The sequence below is a fragment of the Meleagris gallopavo genome, chromosome 1 (assembly GCF_905368555.1).
Source record: "Meleagris gallopavo chromosome 1, MGAL_WU_HG_1.1, whole genome shotgun sequence".
Taxonomy (NCBI): Eukaryota; Metazoa; Chordata; class Aves; order Galliformes; family Phasianidae; genus Meleagris; species Meleagris gallopavo.
The window spans coordinates 107,979,705-107,994,638 of record NC_139404.1 but is presented as its reverse complement, the minus strand read 5'-3'; the positions used below and the strand labels follow the sequence as shown (position 1 = coordinate 107,994,638).

The window sequence follows — 14,934 nt, the reverse complement described above, 5'->3', positions numbered from 1 at the left end:
GCTCTCCCTGCCTCTGTGAATGCCCAGTGCAAACTGCCTGCGCCGTGCCCTTCTGTCCAGCACCGCATGGCAACATCCTCTGAAAGCAATGAGTGTGTCAAGTAGGAGAGTCCCTGCAGTGGTGTCCAGGGACCACAGACCAAGCTCAGCTGATGTCCCTTGGGCCTCCTGACTTCTGTCATGGTTCAGGTAGATCTCTTTGCACTGCTGCAGTTTAGGAATGGGAATGGACATGGCTCAAAGCACTGTTCATTTATACCTGGATCCAAAAGAGTCATAGAATCATTAAGGCTGGAAAAGACCACTAAGATTACCTAGTCCAACCATCCCCACAATGCCCACTGACCGTGCTCCGCAGTGCTACATCCACACGGCTCTTGAACACCTCCATAGACAGTGATTTCATCACCCCCCTGGGCAACCTATTCCAATACATCACCACTCTCCCTGTGCTAAGTCCCCCAACATCCACTGCATCAATTTCTACCCTGCTTGTGCTACACAAGCCATGAACACCTGTGCCATGTCCCAGCCTCATGTTTTTCCACCAAAGTGCCAGTCAGTCTCAATCTAAGTGCTAATCTCCTAACCCAAGCTAGGATGGGATATCCCCAGCTCCAGTCCTGCTGCGTGGATTGTGCAGGGTCTTTCCTGTACCATCTCCAGAACTCAATGATCCTTGTGGTTCCCTTCCAACTTGGGATATTCTATGGTTTTGATTTTATAAACCCTGGTACAGTTACCACACGCCACACTGTCTGGACACTGCCAGGTGCCATCGGCACCCTAAGGCAGGTTCCCCCCTGCCTTTCACTCCATGACAAAGTCATCATTGAGTTTCTAATAAAAAACATTCCAAGAAATTTTGTTAATCCTTGAAGTGTGTTAGTAGCACTTTGTTAACAGGTGAATTTGTGCAGAAAAGCTGTGGTGAAGAGCTCCCTCTTGAAATTGTGATCACGGTTTGTAAAGACCTTTGTAAAGAACATTAAGGGAAGCAAGGGTCTTTGCAGAGCCAAGTGCAACAAAGAGGAGGGGTATCCCACAGCCATGTAACTAGAAGAAGGGGTGTCATGCTTGAGGCCTCAGTTTGAGCTTTAAATCTCTGGGGACACATTCCACCCCTGCACAAAACACCAGTGTGTCTTCACACACGAGCTTATAGCAGCCTCTCACATTTTTAATAGGATCATAGAATTTTTCATAGTATAACAGAACGACTTAGGGACCTTAAAGATCATCTAGTTTCAATCTCCCGTCTTGTATTGCCATGAGGCTGGTTTGATTCTTTCCTCCTAGCTCTGTTAGGTTTGTATCAGAAAGGAGAGATGCCAGCACCTGGTAGATGCCTTAAAGAGCAAAGGAGCAGTGGCCACTGGCCCTTTACAGCCAGGTGAGGCAGAAAGAGGCAGCTTTTTTTACCATGACCTCTCTCCTGCCTCCCAGCCCGGTAGTAGCTGCTCACTCAAAGTATGATGCCATCCTTTTCCCAAACATGATCATTCATGCATTTCCCCTAGAGATAGCACATTTTTTGGTTGAAAGCTTTGGAATTGCCTGATAATTAATCACAGTAAAAATAAGTTTAAAATAGTATTAGAGTTCATAGGGATGCCTTGCTCTCTAATTAACAACCATCTCCCTTCTCTGCTTAAGAAATGGCTCAGTGTTGGGTTGTTGAAATTTTTTTTTCTTTTTAACTCCTTTGTTTTGCTTGTGTGAATGATAAGAGGAAGATGAAAGGGCAAATACACAAAATAATTACAGAATGTGGTGGAAAGTGCATCCTCTGAGTGGTGCAAGGCACCACGTTCACCTTTCCACTTCAGAACCTTTGGAAAGGAAAAATCAAACCCCCAAAGCGAATTGCGTGTTTCCTATATCTCTTTATTGACTGCCAGGGACTGAGTTCTCGGGTTGAGTGCCAGATACCAGTGGGTCAGATGGAGCTACACTAGAATTACAGCGAGGGCAGGAGCAAGGGTGTGATACGCACAGGCTGGGGAGAGTTTGGTGTGGTCTGAAGCCTCTGCAGAGCGGTGAGCCTCCTCTCTCCCCACTGCTAAGACATTGGAAAGACGCACTTGTCCTTGTGTCAGATGTCCCTAAGGAAGTGACAGGCTGGTGGTGTGAACAGACACACTGAAACACTTTGCTGAGAAAAAATATATGCTGTGACCCTCAAACGTAACACATTATTATCTGTCCTGTGGTTGCAAGGAACCTGTGATACATTTATCGCACATACGCAGTATCCCAGTGTGGGGCTTGGCTTGGCCAAGTTGCGCTTTTTGGAGTAACCAGTTAACTGTGTGGGATAGAAAAAGTCTCTGGGGCTTCTACCCCACTCCAAGTCCCACTACAAGCATTTGTGCACCAGGAGATGGTGTTACTCGTGCACTCCTTCCTTCCTGGTGGTGGTTGTGGACTACTGCACCAGAGGAAGACCCTTTTGGCAACTGCAATGGCATGGAAGCGTGTGAAATCCATGCCATCCTAACAGCGTGAATTGCAGGTTTAAGCCTCAAAGTCCACCAGCCGTTCACCCAGCACCTCATTCCATACAAGAGGAGAAAATAAACATATGGGGAAAAAAAAAAACCAAAAAAAAAAAAAACCAACAGAACAAACCCCTCTAAGTATTCACTGATATCTACGCAATGGCTCTAGGAGTGAGACCTGCAGCCGATGGCAGCCTGCATACCGCAGAGGGTTTAGGAGGAAGGTGCAGAGGTGGGCTTTTCCTCCCGGGACACAGGGATGGGCCTCTCACTGTGGCTGGGGTCCATATTGGAGGGGACCTTTGGGCCCGAGAAGGTCAGCATGCCGTCGCTGGATAGGGAACAAGTGATGGCAGACTGGTCCACATTGGCGGGCAGGCGGTACCGGCGGTGGAACTCGCGGGAGATGTAGCCGTGGTCATCCTGACATGTAGAGAAGAAGAGAAAGCCCTGTCAGAAGCCCCTGGAGCCCACCCTTCCCTGTTGTTGATCAGAAGTGGTCTGCATTGAACTTGGCTTGACCTGAGACCTTATTCAGGGCACCTCTGATTTTTGCTTTATCTTTCAGGTTTGTAGGATCAGGTATCCCCTCATGACACACTGAAGCCTCCAGAAAGTTCAGGAGAAGAATTAACCCCCTCACTAGTATAACTCACTTTTCAACACCCACCAATATTTCCATGACATACATGTTAAAAGTTTCCAAGCCTGAGGCATTTGGTTGTTTTGTTTTGCTTTTCTCTTCCAGATCAGCATATGAATTCTCTGTTTCCCCTAATAATTCTGGCTTATAAAAACTCATCCATTATTCGGCGGCAGCACCAAATAATACTCTTCTTCGGGCTTGGTGTTATTAGTGAATAATGCACATTGTCATCTGATGGTTATGGAAGATGATGGCCAAACATAAACAAAGGAGAGCTGGATTAACTCATTACTGCCATCAGATCAGGTCTGGGCTCCATCAGAGCTGGATATGCCAAGAATGACAATTTGTAACTCCTCTTTTTTTTCTTTCTTCCCTTGGGTAATGTTGGAAAGAAATAAAACAGAGCTTGATTCCCCAGTTGCTTAACCACTTTGCTTACTTCCACTTACCTGTCTTTCACTGTGCTTGCCGTGGATTTCCACAAAGTCATCAATAATCTTCACGCTCAGATCTTCAGGAGAGAAGTGTTTTACATCCAGCATGATTGTAAACTTGTCCCGGTCAGACCTCACCTGAAAGGAACATTGTTAGCAATTAAGACCCAGGCTTTACACACAAAGGCTGCATCAGCCTCAAAAGCCAACAGCTTTACGGTTCTCTCTGATGGGGCTATAGGTCAGGCTGTATCCACAGCCCGCCAGTCTCAGAAGGAGTCTTCCCTCCCAGGGCGGAGAGTGAGGTGTCAGGGACTCTGGGGGGTCTTTGCAGCACCCTTTCTTTTGCCCTGGGCAGATGCATCTTTTCTTGCCACTATTCTTTTGTCAGGCACCCCTTTGATTGCACTTAGAAATTTGTCAGATGCACTGAGCATTTGTGCTCAGCAGCAAGAGGGGATTAAAATTAATGCTCCGTGACAGCATGTGTTTTGTCCTTTCAGCAATTTAGAATGTCTTTGTGGTTTCAGCTCTGTAGATAGTTTCTGGGAGGAACCCAGTGTGCTAAAGAAAGCCCCAGCTCCTGAGCTTCAGACTACAGACTACAGCCTTCACCGCTCCTCATGCGGCTTGGAGAACTGCTCCTAGGTCCTCCAGTGCATACTGGCAAAAACTGAGGAGCTGCCAAGGCAGAGGAGGGGGCTGGAGAAACTCCTGCTTGTGCTTGCCCATGTCCTCTCTAATTCGGAGCCCAGCTCATGGGTGCTTATTCCAGGAGAAGCTTGGTTCCGCCCTTACCAAACAGCTGACAGCTGTGAGGGCAACACAGGCAGCCTGGCACATGACGTGATGAATGGTAGGGAGTCAGACAACTTTTTCATTGCTTGAAGGGCAGCCTTCTCCCAAGCCAGGGACCTGGGCTCCCAGAAGGGGCAGGAGGCTGGGTACGGCAGCCCAGGCTGAGTCTGACGGCCCCAGCACAGGGCTAAAGCTTCTGCCCACTCCAGAAAACATTGGGCAGAGAGAAGCCAGCAGAGTGTGGAGAAGGAGAGGAAGGCAAAGGAGGGGGCGGTGAGGAGCCTTACCTCTGAAATGCCCGACTCCAGCACGCTGCGGAAGAGGGACTGCCGGTAGTAGGGGCTGATAGTGGAGGAGAACAAAGGCAGGAGATCGTACTCCAGGAGACCCTCTCCAAAAAACTGGTCGAACAAACGGCTTGGAATCAGGGGTCCCAGGGCGCGTTTGAACCAGGGGTGCTGGATGGTAATGTCCATATTTGCTGCTGCTATGTCTTGTTCTAAAAGGAGAGCGTGGGAGCCGTGCAACCGCTCGGAGGACAGCGATGCCTTTGCTGGCCTGCACAGTGCAGCCCGGGGAAGGCTGCCCCTATATATACCGGTCTCGCAGAATGAAGGCATTAGTGGGATTTCTCTGGAAAGACATGATCTCACGACGAAGGCAACGTGGTCAGCAGAAATGCGGAGACTGACCTGGGGATGACAGTCTGGTGGGAACCAGCGCCAGATCTCCTGGAGGGATGCTGCCAGGCTGTGATGCATGGGATGGTTTCTGTCCAGAGGTATCGGCACGTCTTCTGGATGAACAAGAGCTGCCAGGCAGATTCTAAGGGATTATGGAGAGGAGGCTCCTTCTGCGGGTCTTTGCCCCTGGCCCTTGGCTTCATGCTTATGCGCTTCTGTTTCTGTCATTTCTTGAAGCAGAATCTGCTCAAAATACAAAATAGTTTTCTTCCAAGAGAAGAAAAAATAGTCTAAACTTGAGTTTGTGAAAGGGACAGTTTTTTGCAGTGTGCTATAAAGTATGTCTGATAAATGTGGGCAGAGATCCTCCAGCAAGTTCCCCATGTGGAGCAAGGATGGGCAGGTGGGAGCCCCCATGGGCTGTGGTTCTCTTGGCAATAACAACCAGCAGAAGGAGAACAGCCACTTACTTGCACACCAGCCACACAGGGAAGCTCAGCAATATCCAGCATCCACCCATGGCTGAGGATTGATCCAGAATCAGAGCATATGTGTTCTCAGAGGGCTGGTGGGAATGCGCTGTTGAGAGAAAAAGGGAAAATCTCTCTTCACCTAAATTTCATCTAAAATGCAGTATATTAAGATGTATGCAAATATTTGAATAATATTTATGGCTTTATGTATTAAGTTTCACCTGGACATATATTTTCATGGATATCTCTAGAACTGCTTATATCTATTTTGTCTTTGATAGGCATTTTTTTTTTAATCGGCAAGACTGTTTTATCGCACTCTACAACTCCCTGAAAGGATGTTGTATTGAGGTGGGGCTCGGTCTCTTTTCCCAGGTAACAGTGACAGGACAAGAAGGAATGGCTTCAAGTTGCACTGGGGAGGTTCAGGTTGGATATTAGGAAAGACTTCTTCTCTGAAGGAGTGATAAGGTATACTCAGAGAGGTGGTGGAGCCACCATCCAGAGATGTTAAAAAAGCGTGGAGATGTGGCAGTGAGGGACATGGTTGGTGGGCATGGGGATGATGGGTTGACAGTGGGACTAGATGATCTTGGCGGTCTTTTCCAACCTTAATGAATCTGTGATTCTATGCAAATACTTCACTGAAGCATAAATGTCATTCTTTTTCCATTGCAGGCTTCCAACTGTCTGTCTGCCTTGAGGCAACAAGTGGTCTCATGAGACTCATCGCATCTAACTTTCAGCAGACCAAAACTTAGACATCCAGTGTAAATGAGTTGTCTGGGTTCCCTGTTCAGTCAGTGAAGAGAGAGAAATGCCTCCAAATGGCTCGTGCTATATTGTGAATGGCTAGACAAGATGAAATGAGGCATCTTTCAGTGCTGCCCACATCTCAACTGAGTAAAAAAGTAATTCTAATTCCAACCTCTTTCTGGACAAGCAGGCCTGGTGAGATTAATCCCATACAGTCTGACTTATGCTTCTCAGAAGGAAACTATGGCTGGGAATACAAAGAGTGAAAGAGCAGTCGTAAACTCCATTGGTGCTATATTAAATAAAGAGTTTGGAGAGAGGAGAAAGCAACAATTTTGCACTTATTCAGGGGACCAGGATGCACAGTCTTTATGCATCATTATCACCTACTGAGCAAAAGCAGTGAGACTTGTTTGTGTTCCCATAAGAGGAACTGAAACATACATTCAAGGGTGCACCCAAAAACCACACATCAAAGACGAGGCTCTCTCAAAGCCCATTGCAAATTTCTAATGTAAGTACAACTGAAAAAGCCTCACTGTAAGATCTGCTGTCTAGCTTATTTTTAAAAGAATTTCTTCCTAAGCTATTATGAATAAATGACAGCACATGAGACACATAGTGAAGGCCAAGACGTTGCCCAGGACAATTAGCAGAAATCCTAGATCAGGTTTCTGAGTAAAGCAGGCTCCAGTAACCAAGCACAGTACTTGCTTGTTTCCAGCTGCCTCTAGCTTGGATGCATGGCTGACCCTCACCTGTCGGTTTCTGGGTGAAGCCAGAGCTACTGGTAAGCACAGTGCAAGCCCAGCACGAAGAATATTGAAGTGACTGGTCAAGCATAACTGTGGAGGGTACATATGTGATTCTGAAGTGCTAATATCACCTCGAGCACTGCTTTTGACTGCTGCATTGCAGCCTCGGGAGAGCCCAGGAAGGCAATCTTTCTGCTCTGATCTGCCTGCCCTCTCAAGGCAAGCGGTCTCTTCTGACCTGCAGGGTGAGTTACTCTTCAGACAAATTTTGAAGGAGAATGAGTTCCGATGCTTTTATTTTCAAGACCAGTCAACCTGAAAAGGTAGGACTGTATCCACTTAGATGGTCCTCTGCACTTAGGTGTAAGCTGCATAATAGCAACATAGGGGACTGAATGATGTCTGCCCTTATTTAAAGCTAAAATTGTTGAAGCATAATAATTAAGAGTTTTCCCCTTGGAGAAACATTTCTATGAGTACAAAAAAGGGTCAATAACAGACCCACAGGTAATAACGTGAGTTCCTTGCAAGTTTTCTTCCTAACAGTCTGGCTCCAGTAGAAAATACTATGAAATATCTGTGGCAGAGCTGGTGAGCAGGGGAAAAAAAAAAAAAAAAAAACAACATACTTTTCCTAGTCTTACACAGACCCAGCTTTGGAAAGGATGCAAGAAGCCCATTGAAGTCAATACACAAGCACTAAAGCCAAGTAGTCAGGCTCACTGGGGAGACAATATTATCTTATTGGCTTATCCTTTGCCAAGCTGCTAAGCGCTTATTATGCGATTAGTCTAGCAGTGAACACACAATATTTAATTTTTTCTTCTTAAGGTAAGAGTCCTTTCACTAGAAAACTCTTTTTCTGTTCCTCAAATACACACATAACACACACACAGCAGTATCATAGAATCATAAAAGTTGGAAAAGATCTCTAAGATCATTAAGTCCAACGACCAGCCCGCCCCCACCATGCCCACTGCCCACATCCCTCAGTGCCACATCCACGCACGCCACATCTTGAACACCTCCAGGGACAGTGACTGCACCACCTCCCTGGGCAACCTGTGCCACTGCCTCACTGCTCTGAGAAGAAATTGTTCCTGATATCCAACCTGACACTTGATTATCCAACCTATCGCACCTGCCCTGGGATGCTGATGGAGGAAAGAGTGACTGAGCACAGCTGCAGATGGCCTCACTTTCCCCGGTGCCACTTAATACCATGAAAAGCACTAAAGCAATAATTTCTTCTGAGTTTTGGGTACTACTGATATCCTACTAAGTCCCTATTGATGGGAGAAAGTGAGGTCATATTATCAGTAAAATTTGCACACCTTGATTAATTATGGCTGGGGCTGCAAGGTCAATGCAATGGGAGGGCTGAAGTGAGAGGAGACGTAGTTTATATTCTTTTATCACTAGATGAACGAATGTTTCTTGTTAAAAGCAAAATAAACATCGGAAAACCCCTCTTTGAGGACAGCTCTTAGCAAGAAAGCAGATAGTGAGAGGGTTGTTGCCCGCTGAGCATCTTTGAAAATCAGGCCCTGTACTAAGAAGTTTAAATACAGATCTAGGAACCTATTTATAAGCAAGTGTATTTAAAAAAAAAAAACACAACACCTTGGGTTGGTTTTGTTTTAAAGAGATGTCAGCATGTTCTTGGGGAGCTCTGTTTTTGTTGCACAGGTACAGCACTTGTAAAGTTACCACTGGAGGCAGGGAGAGGCAAACACAGGAGCCAAATAGTAGAGATGACATTTCTAGGCATCTTTGTCTCACTGTTTTTAAGACCTCTGCATTACTGCTGCTCTTTGGGATTTCCATCCCCACAGCTCCTTCCTCCCTATTTTAAAGAGATGGGGCTATTTTTATTTCCTGGCTTATACCAATCCACAGATTTACTGTTCAGCTTTATACTGGAAAAGTTAAATATCCACTCTCCTTATGCAAAGACTGATATTTATTTTATCTAAAGAATTTATATAATACCAACAGTCTGCCTTGGTGCAGCCAAAGAGGCTTAAAAAATTACAAGCAATCCCTTTTTTCCACCTCAGAGCCCACATCCTAAATACTGAACAAATCCCATCAGTGTTTGGGGCACATAACATCATTGTTGTCAAATCAATGGTGAATTTACATGCTGTTAATCCTTGGCATTTATTCAAACAAGCTCAGCAAGTTTTAGAAGCACAATGCATTTTATGTTTTCACCAATGGATTTACATAGTGAATGAGAGATGCTCTCCCCTTCCCAGTCTGCAGCAGTACAGCAGTGTGGGAGACATGAAGACAGCATCTAGCACGGAGAGCAGGAGAACTGGAAGAGAAGCAGGTCTGGAAATTTACAGCTGCTGAGTAATGGTGCTTCTTTCCATCTGTAGATCTCTGAGCACTCTACAGAAGAGGTAAGTATCAGCATGGTGACTTGGAACAGTAAGTAAAATTCTCACTATGAAAAATGGGTGTAAAATCTGAGCCCTTTTTACTCCCCTCATCTTCTGCATGAATAAAACTGTCTCTCTTGCAACTTCACAGAGCTTGCTGCTCAGAGTCCCTCTGCCTTGCAACCAGGCCTCCTCTCCAAGAGCTTTCCATGGCCTCTGTTCTTACAGTATCAAATATTCCCTTTGTTGTGGGAATAATAACCATTCTTCTCAGACTACAGAACCTGAGACTGCAAGATTCTTTTGTGAGATGATGCTTACTGATCTAAAGTTAATAATGAAGTTAAGTCATGTAAGAGTTTAAGGAATTAGAACCTTAATTGCTGTTCAGAAGAAATGAGGAATAACATCCATTGATTTTGGCATGAACCCCCATTAAAAAAAAAGAAAGAATAAAAGAAAAATATACCTTCATACTTACAGCTCCATATATACATATATATATATTACAACATGATTCATTGATTTTTATGAAATGAAGTTTTCTCTTCCAGTGTTCTTGACAGTTCAGATGTGAGTTGTTTCTGCATGGTCAACATGATCATTCTTGCATTGAGCAGATCTTCCTACAGAGCCTATAGACTATTCCTGTAGATTTTTTTTTCTTCAGAGGTTCAGTACCCAACTTCCTCACTGTGTGATCTAGAGGGAAAGTACAGCATGCAAGGAAGAGCAGAGGTGTCTCAGAAAATGCTCTATCATAGATAGATCACAGGAAAGCTCAATAAACTGCCCGATCACAGGAGATGCTTGCAGCAAAGTCCTCAAGAGCAAGCCTGAGATCAACTGGATAATGCTCAGGTAAACTGGCACTGGGAATTGAACTGGTTTTTGGTGTTAAGAAAAGCATGGAGATCAACTCACAGAGAAGACAGGACTTATCCAATCAAGACAAGAGGGCTGTGTCAGATACAGAAGGGACACTGATGAAAGGGGTTTGGACAGACAAGTTGTGTTAATGATTCAGGTTAGAGTGTTAGACCTCTGAACCTGCTACTGTATGTACACGGGCTATCAGTGTGACTAAGTTATTTAAACTTACTTTAGACAACCTACTGTACCTGCACAATGCAAGCACATCCAGCATCTACTATGGGGAGCACATCCTTCAGCAGGCAACCACAGGGTGCACTTCTGAACGTCCGCCAAGCACCTGGGCAGTGCTACAGGACCTGCAAACTTCCCTGTTGCTGTGTCCATCCGGCCAAATGGTGTGTAAAAAAGCCAGCTCTTGATGGACTCATGATCCCTGATCCCTCACGCATGGACGCCAGATGAGTCTGTTATAGTGGCAGCTGTCTGGTGACTTGGAGAATTTATTTTTACACTGATGGGAACCTTGGGAAAACATAACTTGGCAGAGAAAGACCCTGCTGATCCATTTGTTTCAGCTGCTCCCAAATCCCCTTGCTGGTTTTACGTGCGCTCATGTGAGGATGAGCATTAGCATGAGAGTGGTGGAGGTTAGCAGCAAGAAGATTAGGGCGATAGGCTGGTGAACACCACGTTGAGACAGGCTCTGCATGCGTCACTGTGCACGCACAGGAAAAACGCAAAGGCTTGATCTCAGCCCTTCTTCTTACTCATTATGCACCACAAGTTTATGTCTGCTTTGCATCACCAGAAAAAGGAAACCAGTCGATGAAAGCCAGAGGTCTCCTTGATCAAGGTAAAAAGAGCACACAGGCCATGGGCTGGAGCACGCTTCTGGGGAGAGGACAGCAAAGTAGGGGATAATGAAGCTAATGAGCATCATGTTTCCCAGACTCTAACCCAGTGGATAGTGCTACTCAGGAACAGCTAGTGGGAACAAACTTGAGACAGCTAATGTAACACCAGTGACTAGGGCTCTTCTGTGTATAATTCAGGTTAAATGACAAAAACTGTCACAGGAGCTCTGGTCTAAGCCAATCTATCTTTTCTCTTTGGTTTTGTTTTTTTTTCTTTTCCCATATGCTTTATGCTTTTTGTCAAAGGTCATAGCTGTGGGGACCAAACATGGTGAGAGAAAACAAGCAAATAGAAAAATCCCCTCTGCACCTGTTCAGTAAAAGAAAGGGAGGAAATTTGAATTTTACAACCCAGAGGAACAGTGTGGAGGAGGAGAAGTGTGGCTCTGAGTGCAATAAGAAGAAGAAATGTTAGAACTTTAATTTTTAAACACAGGGTCCAAAATCTAAAGTCACAGCATGCAAGCACAGAAGTCCTTGCATAATATTTTTTCACTTACAAGAGTGACACAATGACCTATAGATCACAGAACAGCTTTTCAGTGACACAATTTTGATGCTCTCAGTTATAAAGGTTTAAGTAATGCATTTGATGAGTCGCAGTTTTGAGGTTTCTGATAGCATTTTGGCAGATGAGCAAATAGAAATTTGCACTGGGTAGTGCTGCCCAATCCTTTTATATTGCCTCTCCATCTACTGCATGACAAGACGGATACTGTGCAGTCTTGCTGAGCTACATGAAAAATGACCCACTTGTAGTCCTACATACTGTTTTAGCACCGACTCAATGCATCCAATCTTCCATTATATCCAAGGTTTTTTATGACTCTACTCCTCTGAGTATCCAGGTTTCATTCACTGGGTTACTTCTGTGTATTTCTGTTCTGACAAAAACTCTATTCAGTCTTTCTCTGGGTCTGTGTTGCCTGACAGCCTTGTTCCAGGTTAACTTCCCAGGAGCTGCTTGCTACCTTCACAACTCCCTGGAGAAAAGCAAATCATCATATGAAGAGCATAAAGATTTGACTGCTTTTATGGCCTCCTTGTGCCATCTTCTTTTAGAGTCCTCACCTATTCTGGAAGCTGGCTCCCACCCCAGGGATGACTTGGGAACAAGAGAGATGAGAAGTAGAGAGTAACTGACTTGTTGTAACCAAATGTGGTCTTCTAGTGTGCATCAGATCTTTTCCTTTCTAAGACAAGGACTTCTTCCTGGACATCCCTAGCTTCTCTGGGCAGCTTGTTCTATTGTCTCATCTCCTTCACAGTGAAGATTTCCTACTTAATATCTGATCTAAACCTACACTCTTATAGTTTGAAGCCATTACCCCTTGTCCTATCGCTACTTTCTATGATAAAGAGTCCCTCCTCTGCTTTTTCTTTTGCATACGGGAGATCTATTACAAGGTTTCCCCAGAGCCTTCTCAACTCCAGGCTGAACAAGCCCAGCTCCCTCAGCATGTCTTCATAGGAGAGGTGCTCCGGCCCTGATCATCTTCATGGCCTCCTCTGAGCCTGATCCAACACTCCACATCTTTTTGTGCTGAAGGCCTCCGACTGGGACTCAGTACCCCAGACAAGACATCACTGAGAGCAGAACAGAGGAGGAAAATTACCTCCCTCTCCTTGCTGGCCAACCCTCTCTTAATGCAACACAGTAGATAGTTGGTCTTGCTGCCTGCAAGTACACAATACTGGCACATGCTGGCAAATTTCTCACCAGTCCATACCTTCAAGTCCTTCTCCACAGGGCTGCTCTCAATCCGTTCTCCACCCAGACTGTATTTCTGCTTGGGATTGCTTTGATCCTTGTACAGGACCTTGCATTTGGCCTTGTTGAACTTTATGAGTTTCGCATGAGACCAGAAGTGGAATAAAGGTGTTCAAAGAGGGAGAAAGAGATGTTTCCTAAGGGAAAAGGCATTCCCTAAAGCCCCACAACTTTGCCTGGCACTCAGAGTTCTCTTCCAACCTGTGCTGCTAATACCAACCATGCCCCAGTCCCCATGCACATTGTTCCTCCTCTCCTATACAACCTGCTTCTAGAATTTTGAAATTTGTTTTTCTGAAAACCAGAGAATCTTCTATACTTGCAACAGACTGTTGATGGCCGCCGAGTCCTTCAGCTTCTGTGCATTACAGCAGGTATTCCACCTCATTTTGACTCCCTGCTCTGATCCAGGTAGCTGGGTTCTCTTGGCCTGCAGGGACACGGCTTGGTCAAGGAACTAAACAGCCAGCAGTACTGCAGATACCTGCAGTAATCAATGAAAGTATGAAAACAGAATGGAATATGTCTTTGAGGAATTGAGGACAGCCTTATCGAAAACAGCTCCCTTCCTTCTGGGATTTACAGAGCCCAAGAACTTCAGACCACATAAAAGAACTGTAGCTCTTGCAACATCACATAGTAAATGTCCTCACACAAAGCAGTAGATACACGACCTTCTGTGAATGTTATTGCAAGGACTTTAACATGGCTACTTCATGAGTTACATACCATACTTGGCAAGTGCTATTCCATCTCTGTAAATTGTAGTGCAGGCAGTTTTTCCAGTGTGTTCACAGCATATCAGAGGCAATGTGCAGTCTTTGGTCGAAATGACAGTATGCTCTACATCCATTTAGCATCTATTCCCATAGGCTACCACACTGCAAAGCTGGCTTTTCTTTTACGAAGCACTCGTGCAAAACATGCTCTAGGGGGCTGAAAAACTTGAGCAGCTCTTGAAGGGGTTAGTGGGGTCTCTGTTACAGTTTCCAGTCAAATGTAAAATAATTTTTTGAACCTCTGAAAAGCAGCAATACACAAAGTGCCTGAAGATAACCTGAGTTAACTTGTAAGGAATCTCATCCTTCCCATCAGCTTGCTGTATCAACGTTGTTCTCCACATAAGGAGAGATATAGATTCTCACTTTCAAATGACCTTTGCTTTCATTTTCATCCTTAAACCAAGGTTTGGTTTTCTAAGTGCTCGTCTTCCAGCTCGTTCTGGGCCACAGACAACTGGATTTTCCCAAGCAGCCCCAAGTCAATGTGTCTATGGCACAGACAGACGAAAGAAGATAAGCTGTGTTACCATTTCAACAAAAGAAGTTGCAAAGGAAAGAGTTGAGGTTTCATGGATGATGTTGCCTTGTTTCACTCCTTTTTAGCTTTCTGTCTTCCAGACAGCAGCAGCTTTGGAGGTAAGGACTCGTTTTAAGTTGCTCGTGCGTTCTTACTTTCCAAGCTGGGTACATTTCCTTGGCCCCAAAAGCAATGCTAAGGGAAGCTCATGTCCAGAGCAAAAACACAGAAGGGGCCTTCTGTGACCTGATATACTCAAGTTCCCTATGGTGTACAAAATCCAGACATGAAATGCAAAGTTTGAGACCTAAGCTCTCTAAGCACAGCTGCTGCCTCCATGGCCAAGAAGGCCCCTTCACTCCTGCAGGTGATGGAACCTTTGCAGCAAGTCCATCACAAACCCAAAAGTGGTATGTGAACCTCACATTACATTCAGCATCATGCTTTTGCTCAAAACTGGTAGAGCTGCAAAACTGCAGCATCTCAGCCTTCCACCACTGCATGGACTTCTACAGGCCGTGGGCAAGCAGCATGTCTAGAGGCAGCATCTCTGGTACTCAGTGCTGGATGAGGGACTGACACACAGCCAGTCACAAAAGGACCAGTCAGGGAGAGACTGAGAACAAGCTATCTCC

General features: G+C 45.2%; 1 protein-coding gene across 3 annotated transcripts; it reads right to left on the bottom strand.

The window, feature by feature from the left end:
- Positions 1-1,866: 1,866 nt before the first annotated feature.
- Positions 1,867-5,215, bottom strand: CRYAA (crystallin alpha A). 3 transcript variants are annotated; one of them, XM_085209230.1, is made up of 4 exons: positions 4,670-5,215; positions 3,600-3,722; positions 2,680-2,924; positions 1,867-2,105 (listed from the first exon to the last, which is right to left on the bottom strand). In XM_085209230.1, exons 1-3 carry the CDS (start codon positions 5,141-5,143, stop codon positions 2,715-2,717), a joined length of 807 nt encoding a protein of 268 aa, XP_085065356.1. In that variant the 5' UTR covers positions 5,144-5,215; the 3' UTR covers positions 1,867-2,105; positions 2,680-2,714. The 3 variants fall into 3 exon arrangements, with proteins under 3 accessions (XP_085065356.1, XP_085065347.1, XP_031408235.1); XM_085209221.1 differs by having other exon boundaries at positions 2,705-2,924; positions 4,670-5,214; XM_031552375.2 differs by having other exon boundaries at positions 1,867-2,924; positions 4,670-5,212.
- Between the last annotated feature and the right edge of the window lie 9,719 nt (positions 5,216-14,934).

What these genes read in the sequence shown, in the direction of transcription:
- CRYAA (XM_085209230.1), bottom strand. Translation starts at nt 5,143, where the DNA reads ATGCATCACAGCCTGGCAGCATCCCTCCAGGAGATCTGGCGCTGGTTC. An exon ending in TGGAGTCGGGCATTTCAGAG is followed by an intron (nt 3,723 to 4,669) that starts GTAAGGCTCCTC and finishes TGTTCCTTTCAG; the next exon opens with GTGAGGTCTGACCGGGACAA. An exon ending in GCAAGCACAGTGAAAGACAG is followed by an intron (nt 2,925 to 3,599) that starts GTAAGTGGAAGT and finishes TCTACATGTCAG; the next exon opens with GATGACCACGGCTACATCTC.